Source organism: Lagenorhynchus albirostris, chromosome 10 (genome assembly GCF_949774975.1).
Source record: "Lagenorhynchus albirostris chromosome 10, mLagAlb1.1, whole genome shotgun sequence".
Classification (NCBI taxonomy): domain Eukaryota; kingdom Metazoa; phylum Chordata; class Mammalia; order Artiodactyla; family Delphinidae; genus Lagenorhynchus; species Lagenorhynchus albirostris.
Window position 1 is genome coordinate 8,167,271 of NC_083104.1, and position 22,080 is coordinate 8,189,350.

Genomic DNA, 22,080 nt, shown 5'->3' on the forward strand with positions numbered 1-22,080 from the left:
CTTTCTCCTTACGGGGCTGAATATTGTAACCTGTTACTGTGATCTCGTTGTCTTCTAGTATTGGGGTTTTTTTGTGTTGGTCATTTATGCTGCTACTAGTTGAGTCAGAACAAAATGAAGCATCGTGATTTTGTCCCCCTGCCCACTTAACTTGAGATTTTGATTCAGTATCTAGTTGTAGCGGTGAAAATTTTGCTAATTAAAAAAATTTGTCCCTTACATTAGACTCTCAGAGTTAATGTCTTCTTTTTTTTCTTTTTTTCCCTTAAATTTATAAGTTAAACATAAGCACAAATGTTTGATTGTACCTCGAAATTGAGTTTTTTCCAGAGGGCCAAGAGGATTCCAGTGTTCGGAATTAACCTAATGTCCTTTTGTCTCTTCCTTGAAAAAAAATACACAGTACTTTTCTTCACTTTTTATAAGACTTTAAAGTGATTAACCTAAAAGGTATGATTCTCTCTTGAATACAATATTTCCTAACCCTTTCCTTGCCACCTAAAAAAATGATAGCATTTGTGTGTCAGACACTTCCATCAAAGAGATGATTGATGCTGGAGGCCAGAGGTGCTGCCATGGGCTTAAAAATTGTTTTGGCTATTCTGGGTCCTGTTGCATCTCTATATAAACTTTAAAATTAACTTGTCAGTTGCTAAAAAAGAAAGAAAAGGTCTACTGGAATTTTGGATGAGATTAAATTCAATCTATAGATTAATTTGGGGACCAAATGACTTATCAATATTGATCTGGTAACAGTATGGTCTGGTTTATATGGTTTAAAAGGATGACTCCAGATGCTGTGAAGAGTGAACGGGGGGGTTAGAGGTGAAGCGAGTGGCAGCAGGGACCAGTTAGGCTTTGGTCCAGTCCATCTGAGGGGTCATGGTAGAGCAGATTAGGACCATCATGGTAAAGACGGAAATGGGTGGGATTGGGGATATATTTTGGAGGTAGGATAGACAGCATGTGCAGGTGGTTTGGACGTGGTAGGACAGGAAAAGCTCAGCCTGTGGATGAATTTTGGCTTTAACAACTGGGTGCATGGTTGTACTTGCTAAGTAAGATGGGGAAATCTGAGAGAGGCGGTAGAAAGCTTGGCCAAGGGTTGGGGGTGGGTCGTGTTGGTAATCAGGGGTTTTGTTTGGGGCCTGTGAGATGACCAAGTAGAGATATCAGACAAGGAGGCGGCAGTAAGGAGAGAGATCAGGGCCCGAGATACACTTAAAGGCATGGTGTTGGCTCTGAGCCTATAGTGCAGATGTGCAGAAGAAGAAAAAGGCACGTAGGACTGAACCCTCTCACTCGAACATTGAGAAAGTAGAAGCATTTAGAAAAGACTGAGCAAACGAGATCCAGGAAGAATAAGACCAGTGGTGGATGAAGAAAACTAAGACATTGTGATACCATGGAAGCTGACAGAAGAAAACAGATGAGAAGTCAAATGAGACAAGACTTGTTTGACTAGGGAGCAGGGACTGTGGACTTGGGCAACATGAAGGTTTTAGCAGGTGTGGCTTCGAGTGAAGGGGTTCCCTGGAAGACTGACCGGTGTGCACTGAGGGGAAGCCTTAGGGGACGAAGGAGAGAGCAACTCCCACCAGCTCTCAGGAACTTCTGCTGTGAAGGGTGGCGGAGGTTAGGACTGTACGTGGAGGAACACGGGATTGCGGGAGGGCTTTGATGGGAATATGCGGTCGAGAAGGGGACACTGATGAGGGGTGGGGAGCCAGCTGCGTGAGTGAAGTCCCGAGGAGGCAGCGAGGTGGGAGCAGGTGGAAGGGTCAGCCTTTGTTAGGAGAGGGGTTGACTGACCTATAGAAGCAGCAAGGAAGTCAGGACCTAGGCACAGTTGCAGGGGCAGCAAGTTCCTGCCGGTTTTTTTGTTTTTGAATTTTTGACTGCGCTGCGTGGCTTGCGGGATCTCAGTTCCCCAACCAGAGGTTGAACCTGGGCCTTGGCACTGAAAGCCCAGAATCCTAAGCACTAGGCCACCAGGGAACTCCCCTGCTTTTATCTTCTTAACGTAGTTAAGGCAGTTTCATCAGCTGAGATTGGGGTGGGCTGGTGGGTAGGCAGTTTGAGGTGTGAGCCTTTGAGAATGGGAAACAGAACATGCCAGGAAGGTTTTGTAGGATCACCTGATAGTGAGGATTGCCCATACAGTAGATGCTTGCTTTGGAATTCTTTGTCGTCAACTAAGAAAAAACTTCGAATGTGTTTAACTTTCAGATATAACTTAGAAATGTTGTTGACTATGAAAGAAGACATGCTAATACATTTTCTTATCATGTATAGAGGTTTAATAGAACCTTTTTTAAAACATTCCAGATTTGATATTCTTTTTGAGCACCTAGAGACTGAGAAGGAAAGGACCCACAAACTCAAAAGAAAAATGGGCAAAAGCCTTGAACAGGTGGTTTGCCCAGAGAGAAATGCAAATTTCATCTATTTCTCACCAGTGAGGTTGGCAAGCATCTTAACATTTGCTAATAGACTCTGCAGTAAGGGTATGAGGAAACACACACTCTCATTTATTACTGGTTGGAGTGCTACATAATACAGTCCCTAAGGAGAGGAAGCTGGTGAGACCAACCAAAAGTACTGTTTGGCCTTTTACCCAGTATTCTCATGAATTTGTCCTATAGGTACACCTGCACCCGTACAAATGACTATACTTGGAGTTACTCATCGAGTCATTGTTTATCGTAACAGAAGGTTGGAAACTACTTTGAGTATTCATCCTTGGGGGCTGGTTGATTAAACTCTGGTACATCCACACAATGAGATGCTATGTGATTGTTCAAAAAGGAAAATCTCTACATGCTGACAGGGAGAGATTTCCAGGATACGTTTGCAAGTGAAAAGACCAAAATTCAGAACAGCATAGATAGCATTCTGCTTCTTTTCTAAAAGGGGAGGAAATGAGTATACTTTTATTTGTTTGGTTTTGCATAAAGAAACATCAGAAGAATAAACAACAAACTAATAAGTGATTATGTGCTGGAGTCAGAGGGGAACGGATTGCCTGCGGACAGAGGAGGAAGTGAGACCTCTCAGTGTCCATCTTCTCATGTCATTTTGATTTTGAACCATGTAAAGATATGAATTTACTTTAGCCAAAAAGAGTAGGTACTTTACAGTAAAGTTTTGGAAGTCGTCGTCGTTTTCGTCAGTGTCATATTATATAAATTGGTTCGTGAAGGTTCGTGATGCAGCAGTAAGGTATGACAGATATAGTAATGGGGTTTTGTAATTTAGGTGCACTGGAATTATTAAGAAAATTGCTGAATAGGTGTTTATGTTTCTGGTCAAATTAAGAGAAAACAGTATCTAAAGAAAACCTTGTCAAAGTAACTGAACCTAAGGTGTAAGTATCTTACTGTAATTCAATGGTAGCTTTGTTATTTTTTAAAATCTTTTTAATTGTTTTTGGAAGGTTAACACATTACATTTGGTTTTTAACTGTTAAGAATGTGTCATTGAATGAATTTGGTTTTTAACTGTTAAGAATGTGTCATTGAATGAATTTAAAGTTGCTACAAAATCTTTTTCTACTAATATACCTTACTGTTTTGTATTTTATTACAGACTGTTTTTTTTTTTTTTCTGGGAACATTTCTGGACTTCAGAATACCCCTGAAAGCTAAATGGTTCATCTTGTTTCAGATGGAGAATTTTGATTGTTGAAAAGCTTGTAGAGAAAATGTGGGAACGTGGAGTCGTGTTCCCATATCTTTTGCATTTTCAAAAGAGCTTAAACTGGGTGGTACCTGGGATCTACAGTCCTTTGGATGAATGGGGCATTGTATCTTCCCCTTATCTTCCCCTAAGATGCTATGACATCGAGTCCTTGAAATTTATATGCGTCCATCAGATCCCTGTACCTAGCCTTCCATCTTTGTTCATCTTTGTTCATCAGCTCAGCCACGGCTTTGCGCCTCTAGCAGGGTGCCTGGCACATGGTAGATTATTGAATTAATTTCCCTGAGCTTCAGTTTCCTCGTTGATAAAACAGGATGATAGTGTCTGTGCCCTGCCAGCCTCTCTGGGTGCTTCTAAAAGCAAATGAGGTGATCATGTATTGTGAATTCTTTGTAAATTGAACATTTCAGCTCTTATTAAGGATTTTCCACATATTACTTGATAATAAGTTCGTTCTGTTATTATATTCTTCTTATATCTGAGTCTGGAGCTTTCTTCATTTTATCTTTTTCCAAATCTAGTGGAGAGCATGAAAACATCCCTCTTTCCCTTTAGTTTCTCTGAGTTTTTGTCTACCTGTCAATTGGGGATAAAACCTAGGGTTCTTATATGAATTAAAGCTAGTGTATATAAACTAGTCATCACAGTGATTTGTAGAAGTGACTGCTAACAAAATGGTAATTTTTTGTATTGTCATTGAGTGATTTTTTTTTTCAACCTAGGATGTTTACTATTCTAATGTTATCGTGAGCCACCTGCTAAAATACTTGGCACATAAGTTGTTGCTCACCCTATAGAACAGAGTATTTGAAACAGGTGTCTGAGGAAGGATTCATGGAGCTGGTAGCATTTATTTAAGTACCGTTGTCTAGTGGGCTTATATGCTGTCCATCAGTCTTCCAGTGATCAGCCCTTAAAGAGGTATTTTTTTAAGTTGGATATACTCAACCATGCTCAAATTAATGCCACAATTATGAGGGGAGATTTGGGGGTGGGGTGGGGATTGGTGGAGAGTAACTAGTAGATAATAGAAAAATTCCACTTGTAAGTAATCTTTAATCCGCAGGATTTTTATAGCAGATGTTTGCATTTTACCTACCCCACAGTACCCTGTGTACCTGCCATGCTGGATAAATAAAAAGTTCTGATGAATTTGCACCCTGGTGTCATAGAAACCAAAGATTAAAGATTGAAACAGCACATAGTGATCTGGTCTCCTAGGGCAAATGAAGCATGGTGCTGAGGCAGTTATTTGGGTAATTCAGACCCAAATCTGGTTTATGAAAATGGATGCAGCCTTTATTGAACACTTACTGTGTGCCAAGCTCTATGCTAAACATTCTGTGTATTATATTGGTTAATCTTTAAAATATTCCTTTGAACTATATGTCTTATTATCCTGACTTTACAGGTGAGGATATTGAGACTTGGAAAGATTAAGTAGCTTGCCCAGGGTACACTAAATGACAGAAACAAGACTGAAACCTTGACTTTGTCCAACACTAAAACCTGTGACTTTTTTCCTCTGGGTAGTACGAGCAGTCATCCCTTTGCCAGAGGAACTTGGTATGTCACTTTTCAGCTTTGGTGGTAAAATCTTGACCGGTAGAAATAGAAGGCTGCAAGAGAAATAAGCAAAGAAAGTGTTTCCCTTCACCTGATAAGATGTTATGCCACTACTTTTGATCAGAGAATGACAAGAGTAAAATATTATAGGAGGACCAACTAGGACAAAGAACAGCCAGCAGCCAGCAAACAAAGAAGAAAGCAGTTGAGCTTACACTTCGGAAAGTTTGAGCTGAAAATGAAGTCTACATGGTATGAAAAATTGACTGTGGGTGTTCCAAATAGAGCTACTAGACTCTTCCTGTACAGGGGCTGGGAATTCCATAGAATTGAAGATTCATATTTTTTTGCCTATAAACCTTTATCTCATGTATTTAATTTGTATAATAATATCCACTCTAGCCTGGTCTGGATGGTGACATCAGACAGCACGATTTGAACACCCTCCCACAGGGAGCTCTAACGTTCAAGTTCCAGACTCCACATTCATCTGGCTTCTTAAATCATGGTCTCCCGGAGTGTTTCAAACCCAAATTGTAGGGAATCTGAAGTTTACTCTGAAAAAATTTCTTGTCTGAGAATTAAAAGCTACAGCTGTGTAGGCTTGTGTGTGCCCTGACTCTGGGTATACTGGAGGGAGTAATTTATTTTCTCCTGTGGAGGATTGTTTAGATGTCTTGAAAGTGTGTGAAAGGAATTTTTTATCTCCAAGGCATATTAAAATGATTAAGATTTCAAAAATACTAATTACTGCTATACACAAGGAAGAGATCTGAGAGTGATAATTTTAGTAACACTGCCTGTTTTGCCCAGTAGTCTCTTTGTAAAATCCTATTTGTGAAACAGTATGTTTAATTTCAGGAATGTGGCTTTTGAGTAGAATATAGTAAGTACATTACCTTAAAAAGGAATGGACATTTCTGTCTGCTATTTTAATTGTATTAGTCAGCATCAACTCACAGTTTCTTAGTGGGGACTAGAATTGGAGCAGCAGACATAGCAAAATATGCTGAAACTTCATTTTAGGTAAACGTCAAGCCTCGCAAACTTTCTATCATTCAGTTTAGTGATCTGGTTATCATCAGGTTAGTGACTGAGCTGGAGTAGAAGGAAAGGTGATGAGAATTGAGGAAATCAAGGCACTGTGCGTCGTGCTAGTTGGTAGTATTGAAGTTGCAGACGAAGAGGAGATTGCAGACCACTTCTGAGATGTGTCTTGTAAACCTCCTGTACCATCTGTTTTCACTGAAGTAGTGTAGCAAAAACCTCTTAGGTTTGTGTCCTTAATGCTCCGCAAGTATTTTCCTTCAACAAATCGGTGATTTGTACTGATGATTTGAAAGCCCGGAGGTTAATTGATCACAGACTAATAGGTTATTTGACAGGCTTGGCCGTCCTGCTTACTTAGCTGGAGGAGTAGGGATGCTTTGTAACCTTCCTGCTGAAAAAAAATTGTATGTGTGTGTTGGAGGGTGTCAGCAGGAAGCCGACTTTACTGTTTCTCTAGTGATGTGATACCTGCCAGGACCTAGAGCTATATGACCGCCCCTTTCTCCCATTCCCCTAGCTCATGGGTTCTCAGTAGGAGCGATTTCACCCCCCAAGGGGTGGGAATTGCCCGGGGGGGAGGCTAGATGGTTAAAAAGAAAATCTTACTCCACGTGTAAAGCATGTATACACACACATAGTATGTAAACAAATATACATTATGTTTGTGGTATTAAAATTTCATGGAGGGGCAATTAGGGAAAAAAAAAGCTCTGAAAAGACTTCTTAGGTGTGGGGAGTGGGGGCAGTCATGGAAAAAGGTTGAGAGACACTGCCCTAGCTCCGTTCAGGTAGGGAAGAGCGGGTGATGGTATCAGTATCACTTGGCATAGAGAGAAGGAAATGAAAATCTCCCATAAACAGCTTCAGTTTTCTTGATAAAGTTGGTGTAGTTACCACCAAAGTAAGGATTAACAAAGGTTGGGATCTTGTGAACGGAAAGGTTTAGACCTCTTCTATGGGAATAAGGGTGGCAGTGTATGCTAGCCCTCCCCGGCGAGTGGCCAGGTGGGTCTGTCTCTTAGGAAAATAATGAAGTTGGTGAAATCTGCCTTGTGTCTCCTTGAGGGTCTTCTGCTTTTTCCTCTCCTCTCCTAATGAACACTATATTTAGCTAGCTGTTTAATGGGAAAGCTTATAATAGGCTTGTATATACTAAGGTGAAAATGACTGATGATAAATTAATGTGTTATTATTTTCAGGGACACTTGCATTTGAGCAGGGGGCCATCCTCAGTGTAAGAGTAGTAGATGCTTAGGTACCCTGACAGGTTAGGTCAATGGTTCCTGTCCCAGGGACCTGAAAGAATGATTGCAGCTGGTCTGCAAAAGCATATGCATATCAAGAATTATCCCTGGACATAATCGAGAGTGTCTCACAGGCGTATGTACTACTATTTTTAAAATGTATATATGTGCTTCTCTAATGGATAAAATATAAATTAACAGTATTACTAAATTTATAATACTTCACTGTTGTTACATGTTTTCTCGATCCACAAATACGAGGAGTCTTGCTTCTACCCTTTGAGGAACCTCATCCTGAATTGTGCTCACTGTATTGAAGGGTCACTACATTGCAATGCGAATGGAGCGCTTACACATAGGCCATTGTACACACAAGCTACAGTCAGGGGTGCCCTGCCTGTAGCTCCTTGAGGGGCTTGGGAATTGGGGAAATCCCTTGAGTAAAATGTTTGGTACAGAACTATGTTTATTGACTGTTGCCCCTTATTTTTGTTGTTCAGGCACTGTAGGCAAACACTGCTTCAAAGTAGTTTTTCAGAAGTGGTTGAGAATGATTCACTGACACTTTAAATCTTCATAATTTTTAAACTGTTGTTATCTCTTAGAATATCACTGGAAATGAGATTGGCACTAACATTTCCAAACCTGTTGTCTCTTGCCTGAGAGAGAGTTAGTCCTTTGTTTGAGCCTTCTTTATCCTGGGGGTTGTGAAGACTATTTGAGTTGTCCCATGCACTGCCCATGGCATTCTGTGTCTTATGTGTCTTGGATGTCTAAAGAAATGCTTTTTTCCCTAACACACACACACACACACACACACACACAGACACACACACACACACACACACACACACACACACACGGAATTTAGTTGGGTAAGAACAAGATGCTAAAAGCCTTAAAACATTTTTCTTTTAAAGAAGTAATACCTGTCCTCTCTATCCTTATTTACTCTGCTCCCCTGCCTCCCGCCCTGCCCTGCACAGATAGGCTAAAGATTATGTAGCACTTTAAGCTAAGTTGCGTTATAACAAATTACAGCATTAGCACAGTTCAAATTAATTACATTTTACTTTATTTGGTTACAAAGGGACTAACAGACACTTAGGAACTTAATGTCTCTTGTGAATTTCATTACTAAACTGCAGTTTTTAAAACATGATTTGATCTTTGGTTGCCATAAATTGAAATTGAAAAGGCTCACGATTATATTGCATTTGAATCCAGGTTTTTTTACTGAGGCGTTTATTTAAGCTTTACGGATATTTTTTTCTTTATTATTGCTGATTAATTAAGGTTTTTTTTACAGCTTCATTGAAATTGATGTATAATAAACTGCAAATATTTAAAGCACACGATTTGATGACTTTTGTCACATGTGTACTGTGAAGTCATCAGCACAGTCGAGGTGATGACCTATCCATCACACCTATCCATCACCAAAGTTTCCTTGGGCCACTCTGTAGTCCCTCCTTGCCCACCCCCTGCCCCCTGCAGGTAACCACTGGTCTGCTGGTTTGCTTTCTGTCACTAGAGATTAGCTTGCATTTTCTAGAATTTTATATGAATGGAACCACAGTCTTTTTATTGTCTGGTAATATTGATGTACATGTCCTTTTAGTTCCAGTTCAGACATCATAAGAGATCTTCTAGAAGAAGAGGAAGCCTGGGAAGCATCACATAAGTGAGTTCTCATAATCACGAAATAAGCATGTACTTTGACCTGATAAATTATAATTCTATACAGTGGATTTTCAAACCAAAGAATATTTGTGCTTACTGACTTAAGCAAGTAATAATTCACAAAAATCAAGGTAAAGATTTCCAGTTCACTACTTGTTTCTATATATTTCTGCTTAGAAATGGAATCTTAGTGTAATAACTCCAGTTGCTTGTCAGAAGTTGTTTTTCTAAAGATAAATTGTTCCAATGGGCAATTAATAGTCAGGAATTAACAGTCGGGCCTTAAGCACTGGCTTAGACTCTAGAAAACTTTTCGCCCTTTCCTGAATGTTGCCAGTCATAAGACTGTAGTACAACTGGGCAGATTTGTTCCACTAAGATTTCATGAAGCTCACATACCACAAGTGGGCCCTCAAAACTGCCTCGCACCTCTACTGTTTCTGTGATTATTTCTTTGTTTTGTTCTTCACAAGGATTACTTGAACCCTTCTCAATTCTTTTCAGTGGCTCCAGCCTCGCTGAAGACCTTTTCTCTTCCTTTGTAGAGAAAATAGAAGCCATTGTATGGGAATCCTCATCTTTCCAACACCAGATGTATAAATCTGCCTGTGTTTGTACATATTTTATCCCTCCTTTTATAATTTCTTCATTTTATAATAAAGGGCTGCCTCTTTATTATAGAGTCTAGTTTCTCCTACCTCATTCCTACCCTCTTGTCAGGAATGTTACGTGTTCTCTCTTCTCTCATTTAGGCATCTCTCCCTCTCCTGTCCTCTCTCTCTCTCTCTCTCTCTCTCTCTCTCTCTCTCTCGTTAGGTTTTCAGCGAGCCCGAATCTCTCCCATCTTGAAACCAACTGACTGACTACCACCTCACTCAGTCTCATCCTGAAGCTGCTCTCGTGTCTCTCCTTCCTTTCTCAGTAGGTGGCCTCTACTTGCAGTTTCATTCTTCATCTCCCACTGACTCATCAGCATCCTCAGCCAGGCCCATCCTTCTTCTGAAATAGCCTTCATTGAAGTCATCGAAGACCTCCATGTGGCTAAGTCCAAAGGACAACTTTTTAGACTTCATCTCCTTTGACTTCTTAGCAGCATCTGATGTTCTTGACATTTTCACCTTTCTGAAAGCCTCTCTGAGGCTGAAAGAGGGAAATCTCCATCCAAGGTCATTTAGCAATAAGTGATAAGTGATGGAGCTGAGATTTTAATCTATGTCAAAATTCAGCTCTATGGACCATTAAGCCAAATTGTCTTTCCCAAGAATGAGGTTTCCTGTGCTGACATTTTGTAGTATTATAGCTGAATCACTGGGAGAATGGAAAAGTGTGGTGTATCCAGGGAAAGCATTATGAGTAGGTTTATCAGGCCAGTGAGATATTTGGTGACTCAAACAGTAGCGTTTTATGAAAGTTTGAGATTGTGGCTGCATTAGTCTCACCTAAGCATTATTGAACTTTGAATTCTACGAGAGGAGGCCACTCATTAGCTAACTACTTCCTCTTGTACCAGGAATCCCCCTGGTTATGCTAAACTAAACCCTGGTGTTAATGGCTATGACAAGCTGTAGCCCAAAATTCCTGAGTCCAAGCCCATTCTTGGCAATGATGACCTCTTAAAGTCATTATAATAAGAAATCACTTAGAAAACAAATCCCATCGCTTGATCCTCACAGATAATAAATGTTAAAGCTGGAAGGATGTAAGTGCTCATCTAGTCCAGTCCCTTCATTTTATAGAGAAGGAGGCTGAGCTCCAGAGAGGTAAGTTGATGAGGTTAGTGGCCTAACCTAGCTAGTTAGTGGCCTGCTGGGGTAAGAATTCAGGCTTCCTGGTTTCAGCCAAGTGTAGAGCAGTTTAAACCAGCTTCTGCCACAGTGTAGCTTTAGAAGCAGAATCAGGAAAAGGCTGCACAGCTTTACTTTTCAACAAAATGTGATAGTTCTACAAATACCCGTCTTAAGCTTACAGGCATTTTGTGGTACCACAAGTGGCATATTTGAGATATTAGTCCTAGAACATACTATTTCAGCCCCAACACGTTCTCCTAATTCCATAAGTGATTGAGAGGTTCTATTAGCAACACAATGCCCCCATATAAAGCAGTATTTTCATAAGCAGCAAAAAAACCCAATACAAAACCCTGTTTTCTGCAGCCTGGTCTTGGGTTCTTATATCTGTGAATATTGGTTCATCTTACCATTTTGAGCTGCAGGATATATTTACGTTGAACAGAATGAAAATAGGAAGAAAAATGGTCCAGGTCAATCATTTCATGTTTCCAAATTTCATCTTCCTTATCCATAAAATGTGGGGAATGTCTCCTCGGAGGGTCTGAGTCCCTTCTCTCCTGACCTGCGCCTCTTCCATTGTCCCCTCCCTCAGTGAATGGTGGTACCACCGTCTGGCCCACTGTTCCAGCCAGAAACCTAAGAATCATCTTAAACTTCTCATTGTCCCTTACCTCTCACCTGCAGCGATTGCGAGGTCCTATAGATAAGTGGTCCTCAGACTTAAATTTACATCAAGATCACTTGGAGGACTTGTTAAAACACGGATTATTGGGCTCCACTCAATCCTGAGATCAGGATTCAGGAGATTTGGGCTGGGGCTCAGGAGTTTACATTTCAGCACGCTCCCCGGTGTTGCTGACGCTGCTTCTGGGGCCCCGCATTGAGTAGCAGGGCTGTGGACGACCCCTGAACTGCCTCTGTTGGCCCCTCTGTGCCACGGCCTGCGCAGGCCCTTCGCTCTTCTCTCTGGCTTTCTACCACAGCCATCCAGCTGCCTCTCTGCCTCTAGTCAGTACGCTTAATTCTGCCCGTGAGACCTAAAATACGCTGTGTTCTCTCTGTGGTAAAGTCCTGCAGGGACTCACCAGTATCCAAGGCTCTTCCATCCATGGCCCCAGCCTACCTGCTGGCTCCTGGACTGTCCTTCCTTCCCTCCCCGCCCCGCCTTGTTGCAGCCTGGCTGAACTACTCACATTGGCTTCAAAGTCATGCTGCCTTGTACCTGCTGTTGCTTCCGCCTGAGTTGCCTTTTCCCGTTTCTTCGGACGGGAGTTGTCGTTCCTTCCTTCCCAGCAGCCCCTGGCTGCTCCCCTGCTCCCACAGCAGTGGGCGCTTACCACCCGACGCGCTTCCTAGAGCACATGTTCATTATACCCCACGCCCCGCACGGTGCCTGGGGGGGACCCATGGTGGGCACTCAGTAGGCATATGAGGGATTGAATATGTCAGTCAGTATTCATTGGATCTGAACACACTCCCTGGTGGATTCTAGCTGTTAGTGACGTGGCTTACATGGCTTCAAGAACCTGTGAATGGATGAGATTGCCACTTACAAATCTTTTTTAATCCTTTATCTCTTAGTGCCTTAAAAAGCATTTTTTAGGAAATAGCTTTTTCTAGTGTTATAAAATCAGAAAAGGAAGAATCATTTTCTCTGTTGATAATCTGCATTTCATCCTAACCCCATGAGAAGTCATTTGCAGTGTGCTAATGAGCGCGTCGCATTTTCTAAGGGAGGACTATTAATAATTTGACTTTCTTTGGAGGAGTGAACTTTATTAACTGTTACTTATTAATAACTATTACTAATGTATGCACATCTTAAGTGTACAGCTTGATGAATTTTTACAACTGAATACCCCTGAGGTTAGGGTTACTTCGGTGGCCCCGGTGAATCACGCACCTCCAGTATCCACACTCCTGAGGCCCACGTTGATTCTGGGTTTGGCCATGTGATGTGAGAAGAAGTTTGGTAAGCGTTTGCACAGTGGGGCTTGTCCTTTCCAAACACTCACTTTTAGGATGATGCTTCTTGGACCCAGCCCCTCTGCTGTGAGAAGCCCACCCCGGGCATGGAGAGAGGACAGCTGGAGGAGAACGGAGGTCCAGCCCTCCCTCCAGCCGAGCTCCCAGTCAACAGCCAGCTCCAGCTTGCCACCCTGCGAGTGAGCCTTCCTCACAGTGGATCCTCCAGACCCAGTTAAGCTGTCTGTTCTGAGCCCTGCCCAGAACTAGAATCATGACCAAATAAGGGACTGTGCTATTTCGTGAGAATGTAGCAGTAGATAACCAAAACAAATTGAACAGAAAGTTTCTGTTTAGTTTTTAATTGCCATGTAACAAATCACCCGGCAGTTTAGGAGCTTAAGCCACAGCCACTTCATTTGCTTATGATTCTTCAGTCTGGGCTGGCCTCAGGCTGCTGGTGGTTATTTATGTGGCATGTAGCCAACTGGCAGGGCGGCTGGAGGTGATGTTGCGCTGAGGTGTCTGGACTTCTCTGTCTTTCCATGTAGTCTGGGAGCCTGTTCTTCTCCATGTGGTTTCTCCGCATGGTCTCTCCATGTGGTCTTTCCAGCAGGATAGCTGGGATTTTGTATATGGAGGCTCAGGGCCCCTGTGCCAGTTATCAGTTTACTGCCTCAGCTCCAAATTCATCCTTTTTGCCTGCTCTGTGAAAACTGAATTGGGCCCTTTAAATAGTTTTCCTTTGCCGGCTCTCCTGATGTTAAGTTTTATCAGTAGAGGGCACTGGAGAGACATTGCAGGAAGAAGAGATTTTGCCTCTTGGTCGCTGGCCTTCCCCAGTGCCTGGTCCTACAGTGTACCCTGGCCAGCAGCTCATTGCTCTGACTCAGTTAGCCACAGCCATGCCCTCTCCACGCAGCTGTCTGGATCTGTCTGGGGAGAGGGCTCTTCCTGGGGTGCTGCATCTCAACCCTGAGAAGCAGCTGTTCCTTATTTCTACTCTTTCTATAATATATTCTTCAGGATTCTCTTTCCTTCTTACTAGCCAACCCCTCGTTACACCAGTCCTCTGTTACAGTTAGTAATTCTTTATACTAAACTTTTCTGTTCAAGTTATCATGGTCCTGATTGGACCCAGACTGATACAGTTCCCAAGAGGTGCAAATACAAAAATCTCTTAGCCTTCTTAAGACTTAGTCCTGAAACTTGTGCTGTATCACTTCGGCCACATCCTGTTGGTTAAAGTAAGTCACAAGGCCAGCCCCAGATGCTAGGGGAAGGGGATTGCACAAAGGCAGGAGGTGTGGATCATGGGGGGCCACCAAGGTCACCACCCAGATGTGGATGTGGAACATTCCTGGCATTCTAAGAGCCTTCTCATGCCTCCTCCCAGAGGTAAGCACGGCTCTGGCTTCCATCACCATGGGTTAATTTTGCCTGGTTTTAAATTGCTTATAAATGGAATCGTATAGTGTGCGCTCTTGGAGACAACGTTACAGGTGTGAGATTTTTCCATGGTTGCATATCACGGTAGTTTGTTATTTTTCACTGCTTTATCTAGAGCGGTGGCTTTCAAAGTGTGGTTTCCTGACCAGCAGCATTTGTATCACCTGGGAATATATTAGAAAGGGAAATTCTTGAGCCCCACACCAGACCTTCTGAATGAGAAACTCTGGGGATGGGGACCATCAACCTGTGTTTTAAGAAGCCCTCAGGTGATCCTGCTGTAGGCTAAAGTTTGAGAACCTCTGCTCTGTGATATTCCACTGTATGAATAAGTCACCATTTATTTACCCATACTACTTTTGCTAGATATATTTCTTCGAGTTTTTGGCTGTCATGAATAAGGATGTCAGGAACATAACTGTTAAATGTCCTTTGGTGCATGTGCTTTTGTTTCTTTTGAGTATATACTGCGGAGTGGTATAGCTGGGTGTTAGGATGTGCATGTATCCAGTAGCTTCTCCCAGCCATTTTTCCAAAGTGCTCACGCCAGTTTAAACTCCCATTCACAGTGGGCGGTCCAGAAGTTCCATTTCCTCATCAGTGATGGGCATTCTTAGTTTTTTCATTTTAGTCATTCTCCTTCATAGGGTCTAGTGGCGTCTCATTGTGATTTAAATTTGCATTCCTCTGATAACTATGTTATTAAAAATAATATTCTTTTGTTGTTTGTTTACTATTTTCTAATTGCTTGTTGCTAATATATGAAGCAAATTAAATTTTTACATTAACCCTGTATTCACGAGTTTTGATAAATTTACTTAATAATTCTGATACCCTATAGGGTTGTGGTTTTTTCCGACATCTATAACCATGTCATCTCAATATAATACCTTTTCTAAAGTCTTTGTTAATGCTTAATTGAACAGTTTAGGACTGATATTTAGATGTTAACTAGAAGTGGTAATAAGGGTATCCTCTTCTTATTCCCAATCTTAGTGGGAAAGCATTCAATATTTTTACCTTATATTCCTAGTTTTTAACATAAATGGATGATGAATATTTTCAAGTGTTTTATGTTTTATATTGAATATATTGAGAAGAGTATGTGATTTTTCTCCTTTATTTTTTTAATGTGGTGAATTACATTGATCTTTTGCATGTTAAATCAAGATTGCATTCTTGAAATAAACCTAATTTGTTGATGGTGTATTAACTCTTTTGTATGTTGCTAGACTTGGTTTCTTAATATTTTGTTTAAGATGTTTTGTTGTTATGTTGAGAAACTGGCCTGTAACTTGCCTTCCGTGTAATACTTGTCCGTTTTTGGTCCTTCTTCAAGCTTATGCACTAGTATTCTGGACGGGCCCTTTGCCCCATACAGTGCTTAAAAAATTGAAAGTACTTACAGCAGGGAAACAACCAATCTAGTGTTTGCAAAAAAAAAAAAAAAACCAAAAACAAAAGAAGAAGAATCAGAAACCTCTTCCCTCTTTAAATGGCCCTTATTCTGCCCAGGTAAATCATCCTGGTAATAGTGTATACTGGAAGCAGGCTGGTCATAGATGGCCACATCTCCCAGGTATGGCTTCTGTGTTCAGTAGATTCAGGGCTTCCTGATGCCTCTCACCATGGTCCGCCACAGGAGTATCCCCAATTGGCTAACAGCATTCAGTTGGCAAAGTTTGCTCAAAAATCCATTGATTATACCTTCCAGAGGCTAAGAATTTAAAAGCCTGTTGTGTTTGGGCCATGTTATTAAGTGTCATCATTCTAGTAAATAAGTGTGTTACATGCTTGGAAAAAAATCTTGAGGTGGTTTATCCTATTAGGATTCCTGCATCTTTGAGGATGAGGTATTTTAGAGAATTACTCTGGGAGAACCTTGAGATCCTTGCTTGCTAGGGACTCTGCTTCAAGCCCATGCTTATGGTAGAGGCTGCTTCTTCCACTAACACTATAGCCATGTTTGTTGCCAGCTATTGTGAAGGCAAATCAAAGAGGGGAAATATGGGAGAAACACATTACTTAAAATTTTAGAAGGAAATTAAAAACAAGGTAAGAGAGCAAAGAAACAGTAATTTTATAGAAGTTAAATATAAGGGGGAACATCCCATTAAAAAAAAAAACCCAGAAGCCAAATAAATAAATGGCAATAAAATATTAAGATGAGAAATTTGGGACTTCCCTGGTGGCGCAGTGGTTAAGAATCCGCTTGCCGATGCAGGGGACACGGGTTCAAGCCCTGGTCCGGGAAGATCCCACATGCCGCGGAGCAACTAAGCCCGCGAGCCACAACTACTGAGCCCACGCGCCTAGAGCCCGTGCTCTGCCACAAAGAGGAGCCACCGCAATGAGAAGCCTGCGTACCGCAACGAAGAGTAGCCCCTGCTCGCTGCAACTAGAGAAAGCCCGTGCGCAGCAACGAAGACCCAACGCAGCCAAAAATAAGTAAATAAATAAATTTATTTATTTAGGGAAAAAAAGATGAGAAATTTGACTTGTGAAAGTTTAGAGATATTAAGACCATGAGTTAAAAGCTGGGGGAAAAAATTAAAAAGATAAAGGAGAAAACATTCAGGAGAGTTGTGAAATAAGGACGTCTGGAAATTCTCTGCGTAAAAGCAATGACAAAATTGACAAAACTTGGCAGAATCAACTTTTTCAAAACTGAAAATTAACCAAAGACAGCAACAATCCAAGGAGCATTTCTTCAAGAAAAATATCTGAATTTTAGTTAGAACAGTGAGCTTTGTGGTGATTTGACTTCCCCTGTTCCCATCCCCCTCTCTCTAGCCCGGCAGTGGCCTTGGGAGCCAGTAGTGTGCTGTCGTGATGAGGACCAGCAGCCTGGCAACCCGCAGAAAGGGCAGAACGGAGTTGGAGCGCCTTCATAGCCTCATTCCTAGAGAATTATTATTTGATCTGTCTGGTGGTTTCCTGGAGGACTCCCACTTGCAAGACTGTCTACCTGACTTGGAGCTCACCCAGTGCGAAAAGCCTCTTTTTCCCCTGAGGTGTTTGTTTAAAACAATTAGAGACAATTGATTAACTTCATAGCCATGTGAGGTAGATAACAGTTGGGGCAAACAATATGTTAAGCAAAAAGCTTAAAGGAAAGGCTGGAAAATAAGATTTCCATCGGGGCTTTGACCAGCTCTGATGTATTCCTGTGGCTCTGGAAGGTCACACGCATGCTTAGGGCTCTGTGTGTGCGCAGGAGAGACCTGAGAGGGTCCTAATCTCTCACCTTGAGCTGACTATGAGGCTCCATGCAAGCTGAAAGGAGAGGCTAAGGCGGAGTTGTGCCCCAAGTGCTGAATGCATGCCCCAACACACAGAGTCCCTTGGCAAAGACTGATTGTGACAAGGGCTTCTGTGTTATATTGATTCCAGGCGATTAGGGAAAGTTCTGTCTAATCATTAGCTGACCACTAAGCTCATGTAGCAGACACGTCAGTGGTCTCACACGGCAAAGAATGTATATTTACAGGAGCTCAGAAAGTCACTTAACAAACAGCAGCAGACACCAACATGAACAGACGCTGAGGAAGGAGGAAAATCTAATTCCCATAGTTGCCACAGTATATTGGTAAAAATGTCCAGTTTTCAACAAAATATTAGACATAAAGAAACAAGAAACTGTGGCCTATACACACCGGGGCGGGGGAGAAGCAACCAATGAAATCAGCTGTTTTGACTCTGATCAAAGGACTAAAGGGATGTATGAGAACAGTGTCTCACCAAATAGAGGATACCAATAAAGAAATAGACATTATTTATTTATTTATTTATTTAATGGTACGCGGGCCTCTCACTGCTGTGGCCTCTCCTGTTGCAGAGCACAGGCTCCGGACGCGCAGGCTCAGCAGCCATGGCTCACGGGCCCAGCTGCCCCGCAGCATGTGGGATCCTCCCGGACTGGGACACGAACCCATGTCCCCTGCAGCAGCCGGCGGACTCTCAACCACTGTGCCACCAGGGAAGCCCAGAAATTATTTTTTAAAAATAGAAATTCTGGAGTTGAAAAACAAGATAGCTGAAATGAAAATTTCACTAAGAGGCTCAACAACAGATTTGAGCAGGTGTAAGGAAGACTTAATATTGAGATTACAGTTATCCCTCAGAATCCATGAGGGTTGGTTCCAGGACCCTGCCCCTCACTGCTGCAGTTACCAAAATCCATAGATACTCAAGTCCCATATATAAAATGGTGTAATATTTGCATTTAACCTATGCACATCTTCCCATATACTTCATTTATTTTAATTTTTATTTATTTATTTATTTTTGGCTGCATTGGGTCTTTGTTGCTGTGCACAGGCTTTCTCTGGTTGCGGTGAGCGGGGGCTACTCTTCGTTGCAGTGCTTCTCATTGCAGTGGCTTCTCTTCTTGTGGGGCACGGGCTCTAGGCATGCAGGCTTCAGTAGTTGTGGCACACAGGCTCAGTACTTGAGGCTCGTGGGCTTTAGAGTGCAGGGTCAGTAGTTGTGGCACATGGGCTTAGTTGCTCCATGGCATGTGGGATCTTCCCAGAACAGGGCTCAAACCTGTGTCCCCTGCATTGGCAGGCAGATTCTTAACCACTGTGCCACCAGGGAAGCCCCTCCCATATACTTTAAATCATCTCTTATTATTCTCTACATCATTTTCTAGTTTATAAGTGCCTTCCCATGCGTTTTCATTTAATCCTCCGAGTAGCCTTCTACTCCACTGACAAACCTGGGAAATCAGACAGAGCCTGACCCCTGCCACTCCCCATCCCCTGCTTTACCCCTGTGCCCCATGTGGGCCCTCTTCAGTGTCCTGCCCTCTGTCAGTGTCTCAAGGAGCGCTGCCAAGGCTCCGGTGTCGGGGGCCCGCAGCACCAGGCTGTGCTGCAAATCCAGAAAACGTCAACTTTCGTCTTCCCACCTGCTTGTGTGGCAGCCACCCCTTTCCCCAGTGCTCTGCCCGAAGTGAAAGGATGCGTGTGGCTCATCTCTCTTGGGAGGGGATTTTGTTTCCTTGGTTCCCTTACAACCTCAACTGTCTGACAGGATCATGATAAGTTATGATTTTGTTCGTCTCTCTGGCTTCACCTTGTTGTTAGGATGGAAGCACATTTTCTGCAGCTTTCTGCCTCTGGAGCAGAAGCGTAAAGCTGCTCGATTCTGACTCAGAAGAAAGGAGTTCAGTTCCTAACTCTGTCACTTATGATCTGTGATCTTTGCTAAGTCACCTGTTTTCTCAGTTGTGCAGTGGAAATAATAAAAGTCATAATAATTATCATAGCAGACTTGTCAGTGGAGTAGAAGGCTATTTGGAGGCTCACATAAAAACACACGGGAAGGGGCCTGTAAACTAGAAACTGCTGTGGAATAATAGTGATCATCATTTTCTAAGCTGCCATTTTGTTTCTTCCATTTTCAGATATGATCTTCAAGACACAGAAATAAGTCCCAGACAGAATCGTCGCATGAGGTCTGCTGAAAGTGCTGAGCTCGAGCCAAGAAATAAGCGGAACAGGAATTAGTGTGGGTTTGTTGACTTTCCCAGTGCAGTCATCAGAAGATGGTACTTTTGTTGCCATGGTGATTTCATATTCATAATTGCCCAAGTGAAGATGTTACATTCTAAATATTATGTTTAACTGATTTTTATTCTTTTCTGCCTTTCTAGGAAAAAAAAAAAAAAACCTTAGAAAGCATCCTCACTTGGTCAGTTACCTCCTGCCCCTAAAACATCTCTCTCTAAAAATACTGGCATCCACACATTCACCAGCTTTGCAGAGGACAGAGACTTTTTGGCAAAAGGGTTTTGCTTGATTTTGTTTCTAAATTTCAGAATGTCCTTAAGCCATTCTCCTCTTCCATGGAGAAGCCAACTTCAGAAAAGGATCCTTTAACCCCTCTACCACAAGGAGTGGTTGAGGCATTCAGAGCCACTGTGTTTCTGGAAAGGTAGAATGTCCTAACTCAAGTCCTCCGTGAGCATGAGCACGCGAGGCCTGGAGGCCGATGCGCGTGTTACAGTTGTTTCAGGATGGTTGTTGCCCGAGTTTCATGTAGTTGTTAGTTAGACCTGTGTCTTACACTTTATTTGGAGTACGATGTTAGTACTGTAACCTAAAGGCACAAAACAGTAACTTTGAAACATTAGGCACATTCTTCAGAAATGGCACTTACAAATGATTCTTTCGTCTTTTTTTCACTTGGGTAAATCAAATCTTTAACACTTTGAATCCCAGCTATTAAATGGAAAGAATGCAATAAATGAATTTTGTCACTGAGTAGACTCTATATCAATTTAAAATAAAGTCCTTGAAACAATCTCCTGTGAATGGTTGAGTACAAGCTACAAATCATTGGAAAGGGTTGATCAGAAATTGTTCTCTCAAACAGAAATATAGATCAATGGAACAGGATAGAAAGCCCAGAGATAAACCCACGCACATATGGACACCTTATCTTTGATAAAGGAGGCAGGAATGTACAGTGGAGAAAGGACAGCCTCTTCAATAAGTGGTGCTGGGAAAACTGGACAGGTACATGTAAAAGTATGAGATTAGATCACTGCCTAACACCATACACAAAAATAAGCTCAAAATGGATTAAAGACCTAAATGTAAGGCCAGAAACTATCAAACTCTTAGAGGAAAACATAGGCAGAACACTCTATGACATAAATCACAGCAAGATCCTTTTTGACCCACCTCCTAGAGTAATGGGAATAAAAACAAAAATAAACAAATGGGACCTAATGAAACTTCAAAGCTTTTGCACAGCAAAGGAAACCATAAACAAGACCAAAAGACAGCCCTCAGAATGGGAGAAAATATTTGCAAATGAAACAACTGACAAAGGATTGATCTCCAAAATATACAAGCAGCTCATGCAGCTCAATAACAAAAAAACAACCCAATCCAAAAATGGGCAGAAGACCTAAATAGACATTTCTCCAAAGAAGATATACAGACTGCCAACAAACACATGAAAGAATGCTCAACATCATTAATCATTAGAGAAATGCAAATCAAAACTACAATGAGATATCATCTCACACCAGTCAGAATGGCCATCATCAAAAAATCTGGAAACAATAAATGCTGGAGAGGGTGTGGAGAAAAGGGAACACTCTTGCACTGCTGGTGGGAATGTGAGTTGGTACACCCGCTATGGAGAACAGTATGGAGGTTCCTTAAAAAACTACAAATAACACTACCATATGACCCAGCAATCCCACTACTGGGCATATACCCTGAGAAAACCATAATTCAAAGAGTCAGGTACCAAAATGTTCATTGCCGCTCTATTTACAATAGCCAGGACATGGAAGCAACCCAAGTGTCCATTAACAGATGAATGGATAAAGAAGATGTGGCACATATATACAATGGAATATTACTCAGCCATAAAAAGAAACGAAACTGAGCTATTTGTAATGAGCTGGATGGACCTAGAGTCTGTCATACAGCGTGAAGTAAGTCAGAAAGAGAAAGACAAATACCGTATGCTAACACATATATATGGAATTTAAGAAAAAAAAATGTCATGAAGAACCTAGGGGTAAGAAAGGAATAAAGACACAGACCTACTAGAGAATGGACTTAAGGATATGGGGAGGGGGAAGGGTAAGCTGTGACAAAGTGAGA

At 41.9% G+C, this 22,080-nt stretch overlaps 1 protein-coding gene across 3 annotated transcripts in view; it reads left to right on the plus strand.

Moving 5' to 3' along the window:
• RAD18 (RAD18 E3 ubiquitin protein ligase) overlaps positions 1–21,663 on the plus strand; it is a 124,664-nt gene extending 103,001 nt beyond the window's left edge. Inside the window, exons 12-14 of one of the 3 annotated variants that reach the window (XR_009543108.1) lie at positions 5,419–5,520; positions 9,184–9,246; positions 19,860–20,021. Coding sequence is in view for 2 of the 3 variants with exons in the window: in XM_060163871.1 (XP_060019854.1) it covers positions 9,184–9,246; positions 19,860–19,962 (166 nt within the window). In the remaining variant the exon portion in view is untranslated. Of the gene's footprint in view, positions 1–5,418; positions 5,521–9,183; positions 9,247–19,859; positions 20,022–20,108 lie in introns of those variants that run through there. The other 2 variants (XM_060163871.1, XM_060163870.1) reach the window with 2 other exon arrangements.
• Positions 21,664–22,080: the final 417 nt, after the last annotated feature.